Source organism: Haematobia irritans, chromosome 3, assembly GCF_050003625.1.
Source record: "Haematobia irritans isolate KBUSLIRL chromosome 3, ASM5000362v1, whole genome shotgun sequence".
In the NCBI taxonomy this organism is placed as follows: Eukaryota; Metazoa; Arthropoda; class Insecta; order Diptera; family Muscidae; genus Haematobia; species Haematobia irritans.
Window position 1 is genome coordinate 156,664,597 of NC_134399.1, and position 19,752 is coordinate 156,684,348.

Below are 19,752 nucleotides of genomic sequence, written 5' to 3' on the forward strand. Positions count from 1 at the left end.
ACTATTTCAGTCCTTAATTGAATTGTATTTAAGTTGCGGTTATAGGGGGTTTAGTGGACACCAATTCCTGGAGTAGTGATTGTCGAGTAGGTATTAGAATAATTGCGGACCAGTATGCGAGATAAATTCTTAGTGGATGAGAAAATATACCATTAAGTTTAGATACCCAGAGATAGGGGAAGATTTGCTGAAAAAAAACTTTTTGATGTTTGGTCGAAACTGGGATTTAACCCAGGACCCTTTGTATGCAACGCGGACATGCTAACCACTATACCGCTCCCAGAGAGTAATAGTATCGCTTTGATTGAAATCTATTATTTAATTAAAATTGAAGAGCACCTTCACTTTTGGATATAACTGCATGAAGATCAGTCTTCCAATTTTACATCTTGAGCAAAGACATCCCCACTAACTAATTTTAGTGGGGAATCAGCACTTTTTATAAACAAAAGTTGATGATTTAGTTCATAGGTGTCTCACATACCGATTTTTGCATCATACAATACATTTTTCTAAGAACCAAATGGTTTTCAATATAAGAAATGAAATAAATTTGCGAGTACCAAGTTGCCCTCTGGAAGAGATGAAACAACGGATATTTGTATATAGATATAGATTTGGAAAATCAAAAATTGGAACAGTCTACTCTTCCTACATTTCGAAAAAAACCGATTTAAAAAATGTGTATGTTGAGTTTGTCCAACAAATTTAACTGATGACGTTGTGAAAATTCGAAAATAACCCATTTTTATTTTTCGATTGCACAAAATAAACATAATCTTTAGGCAACTAAATATCATAAAATACTTTGTTGCAAATAATTTCTTTTGATTTTAAAATGGAAACTTAACTAAATTATACGAAGTTGAAGAAAATATATATTGGCATAGCACTGAAAACCATAGAAGACTATGAATGCGGAATAGATGCTACATAACTAACTCTATTTTACAAACTATATACACTAAAATAAGCAAATATATTATATATATTGGTTTTGTAAATAACCCATATATCAACTATTTTGTAAATATTAAGAGAAATATAAGAGAAGTAATAACAAGGCTTAATTAAATGTGGAGACAAACAAGGATAGGAATTCCAAAAAATTTACAACCAATGTCTAAAAAGGCTTTGTTTTTCTATATATAACATATGTATGTAAGTACATTAGCGTGGATCGTTTTGTATGGGTTTCGTTTCTATATACAACACATATTGAAAAATGAGCTTGGATTAGTACCATTTCAGTTCCAAAAAGTGAAAGAGCACACCGATGTACAAAAAAGTTAGTTTGGAAAGAGCCAAAGAGTTGCTTCGCTGGAATGAAAGACACCCATAGCCGTGGTTGTCTTTCTCCGATGAAAAGCTATTGAGCAGCTTATGAAATTGGGTTTACTTGCTAAAGAGGTTAGATGAAAATGTAAACCTTCGATTGGCGGAATATTATCGAGAAAATGTCCTGAAAAGAAGGCCTGTGCACACAAACATTTTGGCCGCAGACCATGGACATTCCATCCAAGTATAAGTTAAAAATAACAAGTATATACGGCCGTAAGTTCGGCCAGGCCGAATCCTATGTACCATCCACCATGGATTGCGTAGAAACTTCTACTAAAGACTGTCATACACAATCCAATTGGGGACCATGGACATTCCATCCAAGTATAACTTAAAAATAACAGGTATATACGGCCGTAACTTCGGCCAGGCCGAATCTCATGGATTTCGTAGAAACTTCTACTAAAGATCCAAGTAGGGTTGTGGTAGTACTTGCCGATGGCAAGGCATCTTAAAACTCTTTAATATCGTCTTCTAAATTGAAAGTTAGACCATACGCAGTATATATTAGGCAAAAAAGGCAGATTAAAAACCTTAATAATTTAGTTCTTTACCGGTATGAATTTTCGCAGTAAAAAAAGAGGCAGAACTGAAATATGGGGATCGGTTTATATGGTGGCTATATACAATTATGAACCTATATAGTCCAATATTTGTGTGATTATTACCAAATTTTATCTAGAAATTTACTTTTTCAAGAAGAAGTAAAATCTGGGGATCGGTTCATCTAGGGGCTATATATAACTATGGACCGAAATGGGCCACTTTTGGCATGGTTGTTAGCGACCATATACTAAGAGAATATATTAAATTTCAGCCGAATCGGATGTCGTTTGCGCCTCTAAGAAATTTGCTCTTCCAAGAGGCCCCCGAGGTCAAATCTGGGAATCGATTTATATGGGTCCTATATGTAACTAAAGACCGATATTGACCAATCTTTACATGATTGTTAGAGACCATATACTAATATAACGTAGAAAATTTTAAATGAATCGGACGAAATTTGCTCCTCCAAGAGGCTCCGAAGGTCAAATCTTAGGGTCGGCTTATATGGGGGCTATATATAATTATGGAACGATATGGATAAATTTCTGCACGGTTATTAGTGGCATGGAAAAAAAAAACATAGAAAATTTCAACCGAATCGGACGAAATTTGCTCCTCCAAGAGACTCCGGTGGTCAAATCTGGGGATCGGTTTATATGAGGGCTATATATAGTTATGGACCTATATGAACTAATTTATGGACCTATATGAATTAACACCACGTACCAGGTCGGATGAAATTTGCTCCTCCAAGAGGATCCCCAAGCAAAATCTGGGGATCGGTTTATATGGGGGCTATATATAGACCGATATAGTCCAATTTTTGCAAGGATATTAGTGGTCATATACTAACACCACGTTCCAAATTTTAACTGGATCGGATGAAAGTTGCTCCTCCAAGAGGCTCCGATATGGTCCATTTGCAATGTTAGGTTAGGTTAGGTGGCATCTCGATGTATCAGGCTCACTTAGACTATTCACAGTCCACTGGGATCAGGGTTGCCATTTTTGTCCAAAAAAATATTAATTTTTAAATTTGGTCCGTTGGTCGGACCAAATGGAATTTGGTTGATTTTGCTCCATTTTCGTCAAATCGGTAATTTTTTTAAAATTTTCTATAGAAATAAAATGTTGACCAAATTTTCTATAGATATAAAATTTTGAAAAACCTTTTTATAGAAATAAAATTTTAACAAAATTTTCTATAGAAATAAAAATTGGCCAAAATTACAGAAATAAAGTTTAAACTAAATTTGTATAGATACAAAATTATGCAAAAATTTTGTATAGGAACAGAAATAAAATTTTGACAAAATTTTATATAGAAATAAAATTTTGACAAAATTTTATATAGAAACAAAAATTTTGACAAAATTTTATATAGAAATAAAATTTAGACAAAAAAATTTTATAGAAATAAAATTTTGACAAAATTTTCTACAGAAATAAAATTTTAACAAAATTTTCTATAGAAATAAAATTTTGACAAAATTTTCTATAGAAGTAAAATTGTGACAAAATATTCTATAGACATAAAATTTTGACAAAAATTTCTACAGAAATAAAATTTTGACAAAGTTTTCTATAGAAATAAAATTTTGACAAAATTTTCTATAGAAATAAAATTTTAACAAGATTTTCTATAGAAGTAAAATTTTGTCAAAATTGTCTACAGAAATAAGTTTTGACAAAATTTTATATAAAAATACAGTTTTAACAAAATTTTCTATAGAAATAAAATTGTGACAAACATTTTCTATAGGAATAAAAGTTTGACAAAATTTACTACAGAAATAAAAGTTTGACAAAAATTACTATAGAAATAAAATTTTAACAAAATTTTCTATAGAAATACAAATTTTACAAAATCTTCTATAGAAATAAAATGTTGACAAAATTTTCTACAAAAATAAAATTTTGACAAAATTTTCTATAGAAATAAATAGAAATAAAAATTTTCTGTCGAAGTAAACTTTTTAATAATATTAATTTAATTTGAAAAGTGGTCCGCTGGTACGAATTTTGGTCCAATTTTGGAAAAATGTTCGCCCAGAATTAAAATTCATTGAGGCAACGCTGATTGTAATACCACATTGGTGAACTCCTCTCATATCAATGAGTGTTGTCCGATTCCATGTTAAGCTCAATGACAAGGGACCTCCTTTTAATAGCCCAGTCCAAACGGCGTTCCACATTGCATTGAACCCACTTAGAGAAGCTTTGAAACCCTCAGAAATGTCACCAGCATATTACTGAGGTGGGAAACTGAAACGCTGAAAAACTTTTTGGTTTTCGGTCGAAACAGGAATCGAAGCCATGACCTTGTGTATGCAAGGCGGGCATGCTAAACATTGCCCCTCCATTTGCAATACCATCCGAACTACATCAATAACAACTACTTGTGCCATGTTTCAAATCGATAGCTTGTTTCGTTCGAAAGTTAGCGTGATTTCTACATACGGACGGACATAGCCAGAACGACTCAGAATTTCACCACGACCCAGAATATATATACTTTATGGGGTCTTAGAGCAACATTTCGATGTGTTACAAACGGAATGACAAAGTTAATATACCCCCCATCCTATGGTGGAGGGTATAAAAATGGTAAAATTTTTATTTAATTTGAAATTTTTGTCCCTTCGTAAAAGTCGTATGCTTTTGAAATTAGGAAAATTAAATTGATATAAACAAATAGCCTCTAAGTTAACTGATTTGTTTGATAGGTTTGATTCACATTTTTTTTTTTTTAAATTATAATTATTTTTTATTTTTTTAACTTTGAAGAATCTGTTACAATTTCGATTTCTAATTTGACATTTATTGGTACGTCAGTAGAATAAACAATCATTCGAAAGTCGATCAAAAAATTAATTTTAATTTTATAGAGCCTAGATTTAAAACTTGTAGCTTCCTAAAAAAAATAATTTATATTAAAAGAAGCCGCATCTTTAGCTCGGAATCCATACCAAAATCCCTAAAGGTAGGTCAAGATGTTTGGATCAAATTAAATATGTTTGAGTTCATTATGTGCTTGTTACGTTAATATTGCAAAAAAAAATATCGGAAAAAATTTAATTATTTAATTTTGCGATCCTCTCTCATATTGCAAAAAATTAAAAAAATATATATCGGAAAAGATTTAATTATTTAGTTTTGCGACCCTCTCTAATGTACTTACATTGGGCAAAAAAAAAAGAATGCATAATTAATAGTTCAATAAACAAAATTATTAACTAATATACATAACATACTAATAGTTACAGATACAGTAGAAGTAGTGGTAGTAGTAGTAGTAGTATTAGTTTTAGTAGTATAAGTAAGTTAGACATCAACAACAACAACGACAAGAACAAAAAACAAAACAGAAAATGCATTTCATTGTATTTGTTACAGTTTGTATTTATTATTTTTTTGTTTCATTGCAAAGTTTTGTTGCTTTTGTTTGTTGTTGTTAAAATTTTACACAATTTACCCACCTTACTATAAAGCGTTGTGCTGCCCGACCGCTGATTAAAACCATTGCCCTGGTCCGTATAAGTCTTTACCTGTGTATGACGCTGGTCCCTATCATAATAATTGCGAGGCATTCCATGGGGAGAATGTTGGGAATTTGTTGTGGCCATGCCACTATTGCCACCGCCAGTACCATTACCACCACCGCCACCAGGTGGTTTGCCACGAATACTTCCCGAATTTTGTTGTTGTTGGTTTGAATCACGTTCAGTGGTTATCGTACTAATGGCTTGATTTTCTTTATGTGAACGACGTGCAGCATATTTATCGGGTTTGAGAAGACTGTGATGATTGTGAGGTTTTTGTGATATGTGGTTGTAAACGAATCCAATCATCAATGCGGCCATCAAATCAGTCAATGTGCAATTGCAAATAAAATGAATTATAAAAAAAGAAGAGATTTTGCATCAATTTTATGTTTTTATTTTATTTTATTTACCCTTCCTTTCCCCCGAGACTTACCTTGGATATTGTGGACCAAATTGAGTGTAACAGCAATTGTGCCAACAACCTCTGGAGAATGGATTGTAGCCACCTTTGAATTTACCTGTCACCTGTTCATTTGTGGTACGACCCCTTGAGACCAGAACCATATGGAAACCAGTCAAACCGAAGATGGGTATGGCTAATATCGTTACTATACCCATTAAAACCATGCTGGAAAAAATGGAAAGATAGATTTTTATATGAATTGTATTTCTATATTTGTATACATATTTGAAAGTATAGATATGTTTTAAGAAGAAGGGTTCACGACATTGAAAGGAACAAGGGGAAACATCATATTTCATTTTCTTTTCATTCGAATTAGAAGTGTTCACTTTGATGTGATGTTGTACCACTTTTTATTAATTCCTTTTATAGAGAATTATTTTTTTTTTTTTTTTGTATTTTTTCCTAGATTCCGTCAAGATTACGTATGTGATTGAAGCTAGAGGTGTGCGCGTGACACGAAATTTTCGTGACACGCGTGATTCACGCGTGAATCGCGTGAGTCGTGAACAAAATTTGAAGGAACTCTCGTGAATGTGCGTGAATGGGACTAAAATGAATATGTCGTGCGTGAGCGTGCGAGTTACATATGCAAACCCCCAGACCTACATAAAAAATGAGTTACCTGATAAAATTGATGAATTGCTTAAAGAAATTCAAAAGCCAGACAGTAACCCAATACCGTATCCGGTATTGGGCAAACCATAATATTTCCATTTAATTCAAATAATAAGCAGAATTTATATTTAAGTCAAACGTTAGCATAGTAAGCAAAATTGTAAAATTAAGAAGTAAGTTGATTTAATGAAAACAAATAAAGAATGAGTCTGATCTGGGCATTTGATCGAAACACAACGTATACCTTTATTTAATTTTTTTAAAAAACCCCGGAACTCGGTAAAACACAAAATTGGCGCAGTCGGTAGGATCCTTAATAAAACGCATTTAAGGATCCAGTGATACGAATCGGGTTAATAAAAAAATAAATAAGTTGTGAAAAAAAAAATATATAAAACTTTTTACAGTGAACTCTAAAAAATAATTAAAGTGGACACCACTCAAAAAGAAGTGCAGTGAACATTTATAATTAAGAGAACACTAAAAAGAAAATAAAGAAAGAAAGCTTTTTACAGTGAACTCTACTAAATAATTAAAGTGAACACCACTCGAAAAAGAAGTGCAGTGAACATTTATAATTAAAGAGAACGCTAAAAAGAAAATAAAATTGGTGAAGTGAAAACTTAAGAATATCAACTGAAGCCACAGAAGAAAAAGATCTCTGTGCAGTACCACCAAAGAAACTAAAGTCACAGAAAACAAATTTTCTGTGCAGTGAACACTAAATTGTTAGAAAACAAACAAAATTTTCACAAAAAATAAAAGGCAACGAGCTTTCAAAACAGGATTACCGAAGGACAGACTCAATTACCACCAGTAGAGCTAGTGGAGGAGCTAGCCAGGAAGGATCAACAACTGGAGCAAATGCGACAGGCATATCTAGAACTTCGTAACAACGTAGATGGAGGCCAAAGGGAAAGCATCCTAAAAATGATAAATAGCCTTCCCACATTTACCGGAGTTGGAGAAATCACCATAAATTCATTCTTTAGCAACATAGAGTACTTGCTGTCAACAATCACCAACCATGAAACTAGAAAAGAGGCAGTCAGGACTATATTCTACAGAGTTATTCAAGGACCAGCAAAAAATGTAATAATCAACATCCCCGAACCGGATAACTGGTTGCTGATCAAGGAAACCCTGAAGCTGAGGTATCGACCAGATGTAGAGCCCCATCAACTTTACAAAAAAGTAGCAAATCTTAAAGTAAATACGGTGAGTGAACTCATGATTGAAATTCAAGACATTAAATATAAGGCGGACGAACTGACTGTATACTATGCGGACGACCACTATCTTGACCTATCAAATATGGACAGTATATTAGTAAACACAATAAAGGAAATGACGCAGGGAATATTGTTGGATAAAATTTACAATGAAGTTAATTTGAATAATATATTGAAAATCATGACAAGTAGGCGATTTGAAGACAGTTGTATTAGGACAGAATATAGGAAATTTAAAACAAAAGAAAATAGATTAGAATTTGCAGGGAATAGAAAAAATCAATTTCATGAAGATTATAGAAACAGAAACCAGTATCAACGGTATAACAATGAATCAGGACAATATAGGCAAAATAATTATCGCGAATATAATAATAATAACCATGGCCAAAATTACTACAAAGGAAATAAAAATAATAATTGGTATAACAACTATAGGGATAATTATAATTATAAAGGAAATTTATACAATCATAGGCCCAATAATTCTGGAAATTTCCATAGACCAATGACAGGAAACCCTGGGCAGAATTCTGGCCAATATCGCCAGAATGCGTTCAGGCAAAGTCAGGTTGAACCAATGGAAGTTGATAATATTCAGAGTAGTAGAAGTAATTTCCAACAGGCAGGACACCCTGACCCGCAGACTGGCCAAAATCGCTTAGTCTCAGTCAGGCAAAGCCAGGAAAGAACTTTTCAAAATAATGAAGGAAGGGAAATAAATAATTGCGTTTTTTTTACGAAACCACATCGGAGTGGTTGCCTAAAATAATTATGATAATTGACGGAAAAAATATAATGCTCTTATAGATACCGGAGCAAGCTTTAGTTTAATAAATAATGAAGTTAATAATTTTCCTAAAACAAAACTAAGAAATCCAATAAAATTTAGTACAATTACAAATGAAGATTCAATAAAATACGAAGTCATTACAAAAGCACCACAAGAATTTAATTTGCCAAACAATGCCAGAGTGAGATGGAAATCAGCTCCACTCATTGGACGAAATTATGATTTCATCATCGGAATGGATGTATTAAAATTTTTGAACGCGAAAATGAATATTGAAGAAAGAAAAATTATTTTAAATGACAATGAAATTCAATTTATAAATAAACCTTTTAATTTTGAGCAAATTTATACGCTAGAGATTACAGCTAGATCATCTAAACGAGGAAGAATACAAGGAAATCTCACTTTTGATAAAACAATTCAAAAATCTACTCTATAAAGAAGGTGACCAATTAACAAATACTACTGAAATTCAACATGAAATTAAAACAACAACACAACAACAAATTAATTCAAAATTATACAGATATCCGCCTCAACATGAAATGGAAGTAAGAAAACAAATACAAGAAATGGAAGAACAAGGGATTATTCAAAAAAGCTATTCTAGATACTCAAGCCCATTAATTGTAGTGCCGAAGAAAATAGATAATTCTGGACAAAAGAAATTCCGATTGGTAGTAGACTATAGAAAATTAAACGAAGTTACAATCGATGACAAATATCCTCTCCCGAATATTGATTCAATCCTGGATAAATTAGGACGAGCTCAGTATTTTAAAACATTAGATTTAGCAAAAGGTTATCACCAAATTTTAGTAAAACAGGAAGATAGAGAAAAAACTGCGTTTGTAACACCTCACGGTTTATATGAATTCGTAAGAATGCCGTTTGGATTAAAGAATGCGCCCGCAACATTTCAACGGATCATGAACGAAATTTTGAGGGATTTTATAAATAAAACATGCGTAGTTTATTTAGACGATATTCTTATTTTTAGCACCACGTTGCAAGAACATGTAAAAGCTATTAGAAATATATTCAAGGTTTTAGAAAGTAAAAATTTAAAAATCCAAATTGACAAATGTAATTTTATGCGGAAAGAAACGGAATTTCTAGGGCACATTTTAACGAAAGACGGAATGAAACCAAATCCCAACAAAATTAAAGTTATTCAAAATTTAGAGTTACCAAAAACAGAGAAACAGATAAAAAGCTTCTTAGGACTAACAGGTTATTATCGTAAATTTGTAAAAAATTATGCTAAAGTAGCACAACCAATCACTAAATATTTGAAAAAAGGTGTTAAAATTAATCTAAAAGACCCCACTTATATAGAAGCGTTTGAAAAATTAAAAATATTAATAAGCTCGCATCCAATTTTACGTTATCCGAATTATGATAAACAATTTACAGTCACAACGGACGCATCAAATTACGCTATAGGTGCCGTATTATCTCAGGAAGGACATCCTGTATGTTTTGCTTCGAGAACGTTAAATAATCACGAAAGAAATTATTCGGCAACAGATAAAGAATTTTTGGCAATTTTATGGAGTGTAAATTATTTCAGACCTTATGTTTATGGAAGAAAATTCAAAATTCTAACAGACTACCAGCCAATTAAATTTTTGCATTCGAAATATAAAGGAAAAGATATGTCACCTAGACATCAAAGATGGTTACTAAAATTAGGGGAATATCAATTTGACATAGAATATTTGAAAGGCAAAGAAAATAGGGTAGCAGATTTTCTAAGCAGGATACAAAACAACGACGATAACAATGTGGAAGAAATAGACAGTGACAATAGCGATATATTAAATCTTGCAGTTAATAATATAGAAGACAATGAATCCTTACAAACAGTACACTCAGCGGAAGAAAATTTAAATGATCATTTTCCAATTAAAGAAGAAATAGTTAATAAATATAAAACACAAATAATTTTAACAAATAATAAAGTCGAAGAATTTAAAACAGTACATGGAAAAAGAATAATATTTATAGCCGAATGTGATTTCCAAGAAATGGGAGACATATTCAGAAGGTATATTATAAAAGGAAAAATTGGCATTTATTCGGAAATTTCGGAACACAGTTATAACATAGTCCAAGAAAAACTTATTGCAATGTTTTCAAATGATACGCAAATTGAATTTATAAAGTGTACAATGAGGGCACAGGACATTGAAACAGAAGTCGAAGCCGTTAAACAAATTTCGTTGTATCACGTAAGAGAAAGCATGCATTCAGGTATATTAGAAACGTATAATCAGATAAAAAATAAAATATATTATCCAAAATTACTGGAATTGATTCAAATCGTAATTAATCAATGTGAAATTTGTCAAGAATCTAAATATGATAGAAGGCCTATTAAACCAAAATTTAATTTTACAGAAACTCCCTCTAGGAAAAATGAAATTATACATATAGACACATATGTCATGAAAGGACACCATTTCTTAACAATTATTGACAAATTTTCGAAATTTGGTGCAGCTTATCCGTTAAATGACAGAAATCATGTCACAATTATAGAACAGTTAGAAGATCATTTTACTAAATTAGGAATACCAAATAAAATAGTAGCAGATAACGAATTTAAAGCTGCAAGGATAAAAGAATTTTTGGATGCTCAAAACATTGAATTACATTTGACTAAACCAAATAGCCATACAGGTAACGGAGACATTGAAAGATTCCATAATACAATTGCGGAAAAATTTAGGATTTTATATAAAACTGAAAAAGGTTTACCAATCAGACAATTAATCCAGAAAGCTATTAGAAATTACAATGAAAGATTTCACTCCACAATCAAATATACTCCAAATGAAGTGCATAACAATAAAGTGGACCCGGCAATAGTAAAAAATAATATAGAGGCAACAAAATATAAAATCATAAGCAAATTAAATAAAAACAGAGAGGATTATGAAGAAACCAGATCTGAAGGTTTTATTAAAAATTACAAAGCAGTTAGGCATAAAGAACAGCCAAAATTTAGAAAAGGGAAATTACAAAATATTCACCCTATTTATATTAAAAAACCTTTAAAATTTTCAGATATTAATAATGATACTAATGATGATAATGACTCGACAGACTGAAACAGCAATGACATTGACAGAATTAGTGGACCAAACAGGATTTATTGATTTGGAATTGAAAAATCAGGATATAGTTTTGGACAGTGACATAGTACTACACATAATTGACGTTAAAGAAATAGAAAATATCATTAATGAAATGACAGACGATATTATATTAATGAAGGCTAGTAACAAAGACATATTACAATCAGAATTATTAGAAGCTCGTAATAAACTAATGACGCTTATACCTAGACAAATTAGACAAAAACGAGGACTAATAAATGCTATAGGAACATTATCAAAATGGACATTTGGTACAATGGACGATTACGACAGACAGACTATACAAAAACATTTTCTACAGACGGACGACACAGTAAATAAACAAATATCTATAAATAATCATTTTAATATAGCTATAGAACAAATTAAAAATATTGTAAAAAATGATCGAATGGAAATTGAAAAAAGTTTTAATGCAATAAATAAATTTGAAAATCAAGAATATCAAGAGCATATGTATTTACAACAAATTACAAAAATTCAATTGATAAAAAGTAAAATAGAACAAATACAAGATAATGTAGTTTCTGCTAAGTACGGATTAATACACCCAAATATTTTAACAAATAATGAAATAACCAAATACAATATTGATTTTAATAAATTAAAATATTTACAACTTGGTATAGCAACTTTTAATAATACTTATTTAATTTTGGGTATAAAAATTCCAAAAATATTTATACAAGCAAAAATAAGAAAAATTATACCATTACCAAATAAAGAACAAAAAGAAATAGATGCTCAAATAGAAGAAGTTTTTACATATAAAAATAAAACTATGAGATTTGAAGAAAATAAACATTTTAGACAATTAAAACCGAGCACTCATTGTATAATAACACAAAATTGTAAACTTGTTACAAATAAAGACTTGGAAATTATACCTTTAGATGAAAAAACAATAATGGTTAAAAATTCAGTAAATTTATTTGTAAACAATACATGTAATAAAAATAATACTATTCTAAGTGGAAATTATATCATTCAATTTAATAATTGTTCGATAAAAATAAATGATTATTATTATTCAAACTTAATTGAAAATGTACAAGGAAATATTATGAGTTTGCGATACGATGATATACAAAATTTTACAGAAAAATTAACATTTGAACAAATAAATGAAGAAAATAAAATTAATTTTCAAAATATTTCAAACCTAAAAATTCATAACAAAATCATATACACATGTAATATTTTTCTCATAGTTATAATTGTCTTAATAATCATTTTGTGGAAAACAAAATTTAATAAAATTAAAATTAACTTGAATAATAGAATTCAGGAGAATTCTGGTCTAAAGGGGAGGGTAGTTACATATGCAAACCCCCAGACCTACATAAAAAATGAGTTACCTGATAAAATTGATGAATTGCTTAAAGAAATTCAAAAGCCAGACAGTAACCCAATACCGTATCCGGTATTGGGCAAACCATAATATTTCCATTTAATTCAAATAATAAGCAGAATTTATATTTAAGTCAAACGTTAGCATAGTAAGCAAAATTGTAAAATTAAGAAGTAAGTTGATTTAATGAAAACAAATAAAGAATGAGTCTGATCTGGGCATTTGATCGAAACACAACGTATACCTTTATTTAATTTTTTTAAAAAACCCCGGAACTCGGTAAAACACAAAATTTGCGTGATAAATAAAATCGGTTCGTGAGTGTGCGTGAATAAAATTTCTGCAAAATCACGCTCACGAAAAAAATCAATGTTTAATTCATACTCATATGTAAACTGAAAATAATTTGGCTCTCGAACTATATTCTATTGTTGAATTTTGTTACCTTTGCTGATTTCCATTTGGAAAATATCGTGAGTCCCGTGAATCACGTGAATTTGTCGTGATTCGTGCGTGAGTGTGAGCCTTAAAAAGTAGTTCGTGCGTGAGCGTGCGTGAGTACTGGTTTTCATTTCGTGAATGTGCGTGAGTGGGATTGGCTACCACACGTATCGTGCGTGAGCGTGCGTGAATAAATATTTTGGTTCGTGAATGTGCGTGAGTGTGAGTGAAATTTCAGTTACGCGCACACCTCTAATTGAAGCTTCAACAAATAAACGAGTTTAACCACATTTTACATTATTTTACCAAACGGAAAATTGAAACGCCTAAAATTATGCTAATAAAATTCTCTGTAATAGATACATTGAGCTTGTGGACTTGAGGTTTTGATGGGGGGAAACTTCTATAGAAATTAGGGGATATTTATAGAGAATTTTAATATGAGATTTTTAAATATGTTCAGTATAATACAATAGGGTAAAAATAATTATGATTTTGTTTACTTTTTCAAAAAAATACGACTTCCCGGATTAAATGTAAATGTGATGTGATCGATCTCTTTTTTCATTTCTCGATTTGGCTTTATTTGATAAGTATAAGTTTCTTTACATCCATACATTAATTTTCTGACGACAGATTGTATAGAATGATATTATGATTGTCGGCCTCCTGGATTTTCTGTTCTGAAATGTATTTCATATTGAAATTCTCAAACTGGCATGACATAGTCTATCACTTTAAGTATACACAGAAAAATACATCTCAAAAATGTCTCCATTTAAAATTTTAATTGATTTTTAAAAAATATTCAATTAAAAATTTAATTGATTCAACAAAATTTTTAATTGAAACAAAAATTAATCACAAAAACAAGTATATAGGCCGAATCTTATGTACCCTCCACCATGGATTGCGTAGAAACTTCTACGAAAGACTGTCATCCACAATCGAATTACTTGGGTTGTGATATCTTAAAACTTCTTAACATCGTTTTCTATATTGTGAGTTAGTCCATACGTGGTATATATTAGACAAAAAAGGTATGTATATGTAAGTCTACAAATAATTACGAATCGATATGGAAATGGGGGTCGCTTATATGGGGGCTATATACAATTATGAACTTGATATGGACCAATTTTTGTGTGATTGGGGATCGATATATCTGAGGGCTATATATAACTATAGACCGATATGGACCTAGTTAGGCATGGTTGTTAACGGCCATATACTAGCACAATGTACCAAATTTCAACTGACTCGGATGAAATTTGCTCCTCCAAGAGGCTCCAAAACTAAATCTCGGGATCGGTTTATATGGGAGCTATATATGATTATAAACTGATATGGACCACTTTTGGCATGGTCGTTAAATATCACATACTACCACTACGTACCAAATTTCAACCGAATCGGATGGATTTTGCTCTTCCAAGGGGCTCCGGAGGTCAAATCTGGGGATTGGTTTATATGGGGGCTATATATAATTATGGAGCGATGTGGACTAATTTTTGCATGGCCATTAGAGACCATATACTAACACCATGTACCAAATTTCAGCCGGATCGGACGAAATTTGCTTCTCTTAGAGGCTCCGCAAGCCAAATCGGGGGATCGTTTTATATGGGGCTATATATAATTATTCACCGAAGTGAACCAATTTTTGTATAGTTGTTTGATACCATATACTTGCACCATGTACCAAATTTCAGCCGGATCGGTTGAAATTTGCTTCTCTTAGAGGCTCCGCAAGCCAAATCGGGGGATCGGTTTATATGGGAGCTATATATAATTATGGATCGATGTGGACTAATTTTTGCATGGTTGTTAGAGATCATATGCTGACACCATGTACCAAATTTCAGCCGGATCGCATGAAATTTGCTTCCCTTAGAGGCTCCGCTAGCACAATCGGGGGATCGGTTTATATTAAGGAGCGATGTGGACCAATTTTTGCATGGTTGTTAGAGACCAAATTTCAGCCCGATCGGATGAAATTTGCTTCTCTTAGAGGATTCGCAAGCCAAATTTGGGGGTCCGTTTATATGGGGGCTATACGTAAAGGTGGACCGATATGGCCCATTTGCAATACCATACGACCTACATCAATAACAACTACTTGTGCCAAATTTCAAGTCGATGTTTCGTTCGGAAGTTAGCGTGATTTCAACAGACGGACGGACGGACGGACGGACATGCTCAGATCGACTCAGAATTTCACCACGACCCAGAATATTTATAGGTTATGGGGCCTTAGAGCAATATTTCGATGTGTTACAAACGGAATGACAAAGTTAATTTACCCCCATCCTAATGTGGAGGGTATAATATTTGTATCAATTAATTTTTTAATTGGAACAGTTAATTTTTTTTATTTGACTTTGGTGATTGATACTAGCATTTCTGTGATTGAAGACATTTCCATTAAAAATTGGATCAATTAATTTTTTAATTGAAATCAGGAAAATGATAGTACGAATCATAGTTTTAATTTTAATTTCATTAGTTGATCCAATTAAGGGAGCCACCGTGGTGCATGCCCGCCTTACATACACAAGGTCGTGAGTTCGATTCTTGCTTCGACCGAACCAAAAAGTTTTTCAGCGGTGGATTATCCCACCTCAGTGACATTTCTGAGGGTTTCGAAGCTTCTCTAAGTGGTTTCACTGCAATGTGGAACGCCGTTTGGACTCGGCTATAAAAAGGAGGTCCCTTGTCATTGAGCTTAACATAGAATCGGGCAGCACTCAGTGATAAGAGAGAAGTTCACCAATGTGGTATCACAATGGACTGAATAGTCCAAGTGAGCCCGATACATCGGGCTGCCACCTAACCTAGCCTAATCTGATCCAATTAATTTTTTAATTGAAATCACGAAAATGATAGTACCAATCACAGTTTTAATTTAATTTCATTAGAAAATTTTAATTAATTTTTTAATTGATTCAATTCAAAATTTAATTGATATCGATTGCAAAACTCCTTTTTTTAACTGACTTTATGTTTTCATTTTGATTAAAAATTAATTGTATCGCTAAACTAAACAATTTTATTTGAAAATTTGATTAAATAATTAATTGATTTTATTAGAAAATTTCAATTAAATTTTTAATTGATTCAATTCAAAATTTATTTGCAAAACTCATTTTTTAACTGACTTTATGTTTTCATTTTGATTAAAAATTAATTGTATCACTAAACTTGGGAGCCACCGTGGTGCAATGGTTAGCATGCCCGCCTTGCATACACAAGGTCGTGGGTTCGATTCCTGCTTCGACCGATCACCAAAAAAGTTTTTCAGCGGTGGATTATCCCACCTCAGTAATGCTGGTGACATTTCTGAGGGTTTCAAAGCTTCTCTAAGTGGTTTCACTGCAATGTGGAACGCCGTTCGAACTCGGCTATAAAAAGGAGGTCCCTTGTCATTGAGCTTAACATGGAATCGGGCAGCACTCAGTGATAAGAGAGAAGTTCACCAATGTGGTATCACAGTGGACTGAATAGTCTAAGTGAGCTAAGTGAGGGCTGCCACCTAACCTAACCTAACCATCACTAAACTTTATAATTAAAAATTAAAAAAAAAAAATCATTTTTTTAAATGGCTTAGTATTCCAAGTTTGCTTAACAAGTTAATTATATGAATTCATTTTTTAATTAAAAATTTGAAAGTTTTCAGTTATTGATTTAATTGTCTTAATGTTTCCAGTTTGATTAAAAAGTTAATTATGTGAATTCATTTTTTTAATTGAAAATATTTTCAGCTTCAATTAACTTTTTAAATGAAAATATTTTGGTCATATTTTTTCTGTGCAGTATATGAGTTTCGGTCCAGGGAAAGTGCAGTGAAGATAAATGGAAATATTCGATTGTTCCATGAAAGGTAAATCAAAAAAATGTCTATTAATTTTTTTATGAGGAATTTTACTTCAACCCATTACACGCCAAGACAATTTAAAAACTGAACTTAAGTTAAAAAATATTAAAAAAAAAACATAAAAAACAAAAAGAAACGTTGCCTAATTTCATTTATAAACAAAGTTCTGCGATATTAAATGTTGCCAGTTTTCTATACTCAAGCGAGTAAAATGGCAGGAAATGGGTTAAGTAGGGATTTTTAGGGAAGGCGTACCAGTTTGGGGACAAGAGGCAGAATATACTGGTACACCGGCGACGTTATAGATCCCTTACTTTGAACAAACATTTTCTCATTGTAATCATATTCTTACACTATACGTATAATAATATAAAATGATACTTACGATACAATTGGTGCTGTTTGCCTTATATTTGGCATATTTTTTAATACATAAAATAAGCATAATGAGAATATGCTTAACATGTGTATGGATAAGGAAACCAAAAAGAAAAAGAAAAATCTATAATTTCGTCGTCCTATGCAATTATTCACCCACGGACAATGATGATCGAATGTCTGCAAGAGAAACAAAAAAAAAAAAAACAGACATATTAAAACCAATTCATCAGCTATTTTACAAAGAATGTTCTACTTAATTTTGCAAATAACAAACATACCTCTATGCAATGATTGCATACAGAACAATGTGAACATCGAGGCGGTCGATAAAATTTACAAGTGACACACCATTTCATTTTCACTGTAATCCCATTGATTTCAGCATTTTTATATAGGGGTGCGCGAAATTCCTCTTCGCGATCTTCATCTGGGGAAGCTAAAAAAAAAACAAAACCAAAAAGACGAGTTTCATTAGAATTTTATTAAGTTACACAAGGGGATTTTCCCCTCCAAAATCCTACCTTTTGGTATTACACCTGGGTCCATAAATGTGGCCAATGTAAAATTGGCTAACACAAAAAACGTGATGACACCCTGATATGCCGGTACCCATGGATGACTTTTTAAATAATATTGGCAGCTGAAATGAAATTAAAGAATAAAAAATTAGTTACATGTTTTTTAATATAAAGAAATTATTAGAATTTCCGAATTTGGAAAATGGAATTAAAAAGTACAGATTTCAATAGGCTGCAACTCATAAAAAATTGCGACGTCAAAATTCGACTTTTCAATTATTCACAAATTTTAAAAAGACGAAAATTCGACTTATACGTAAGTACAAAAGTGGAAAATACAAAAAAAATATCTAAAAATTTTCGTTTTCATCAATACAATCCGTATTATAACCCCCATTATAGGTTGAACACAAGAAATATCTCAAAATTTTTTTAATTAAAATTTTAATTGAATTCTAAAAAATGTTAAATTAAAAATTTAATTTGTTCAACAAAATTTTCAACTGAAACAAAAATCAATCTCAGAAATAGTATCAAATAAATTTTTATTTGGATCAATTAATTTTTTAGTTGCGGTTTGTGCCAATTAAAAATTAATTGGATAAATTAACTTCGTGATTGAATGAAGACCAAAAAAATATATTTTTTGTGTGGCTGTAAAGTAAAAACCTATATATTTTTTTTACTTTATTGTTCAAGAATTTCGGAAATAACATCCCGCCAAAAATTTTCGATCTTCTTCGTCCAAAATAAAATTTTACTCTGGGAGGTGATCATATTCCTCCTCTGCGTGATAGAACGAGTTCATAGACAGGTCACCATTAGGTACTTCAATTTTCTATAGAAATAAAATTTTGACAAAATTTTACATACATATAAAATTTTGACAAAATTTTCTATAGAAATAAAACTGACAAAATTTTCTATAGAAATAAAATTTTGACAAAATTTTCTATAGAAAAAAAATTTTGACAAAATTTTATGCGTATAGAAAATTTTGTCAAAATTTTATGCGTATAGAAAATTTTGTCAAAATTTTATGCGTATAGAAAATTTTGTCAAAATTTTTTTTCTATAGAAAATTTTGTCAAAATTTTATTTCTATAGAAAATTTTGTCAGTTTTATTTCTATAGAAAATTTTGTCAAAATTTTCTATACGCATAAAATTTTGACAAAATTTTCTATAGAGATAAAACTTTGTCAAAATTTTCTATAGAGATAAAATTTTGACAAAATTTTCTATAGAAATAAAATTTTGACAACATTTTCTATAGAATTAAAAAATTTTGACAAAATTTTCTATAGAAATAAAATTTTGACAAAAATTTCTATAGAAATAAAATTTTGCAAAAATTTCTAAAGAAATACAATTTTGAAAACATTATAGACATGTAATACAATTTTGACAAATTTTCTATAGAAATAAAATTTTGACAAAATTTTCTATAGAGATAAATTTTTTACAAAATTTTCTATAGAAATAA

General features: G+C 31.1%; 1 protein-coding gene across 2 annotated transcripts in view; it reads right to left on the reverse strand.

Moving 5' to 3' along the window:
* The window catches only part of Zdhhc8 (zinc finger DHHC-type containing 8), a 249,807-nt gene that overhangs the window by 44,825 nt on the left and 185,230 nt on the right, over window positions 1–19,752 (reverse strand). For both annotated transcript variants that reach the window (XM_075303063.1, XM_075303064.1), the window contains exons 2-6: window positions 18,271–18,389; window positions 18,028–18,185; window positions 17,754–17,926; window positions 5,866–6,060; window positions 5,367–5,685 (exon numbers count right to left, since the gene is read on the reverse strand). In XM_075303063.1, the coding sequence (XP_075159178.1) occupies window positions 5,367–5,685; window positions 5,866–6,060; window positions 17,754–17,926; window positions 18,028–18,185; window positions 18,271–18,389 (964 nt within the window). The remainder of the gene's footprint in view (window positions 1–5,366; window positions 5,686–5,865; window positions 6,061–17,753; window positions 17,927–18,027; window positions 18,186–18,270; window positions 18,390–19,752) is intronic.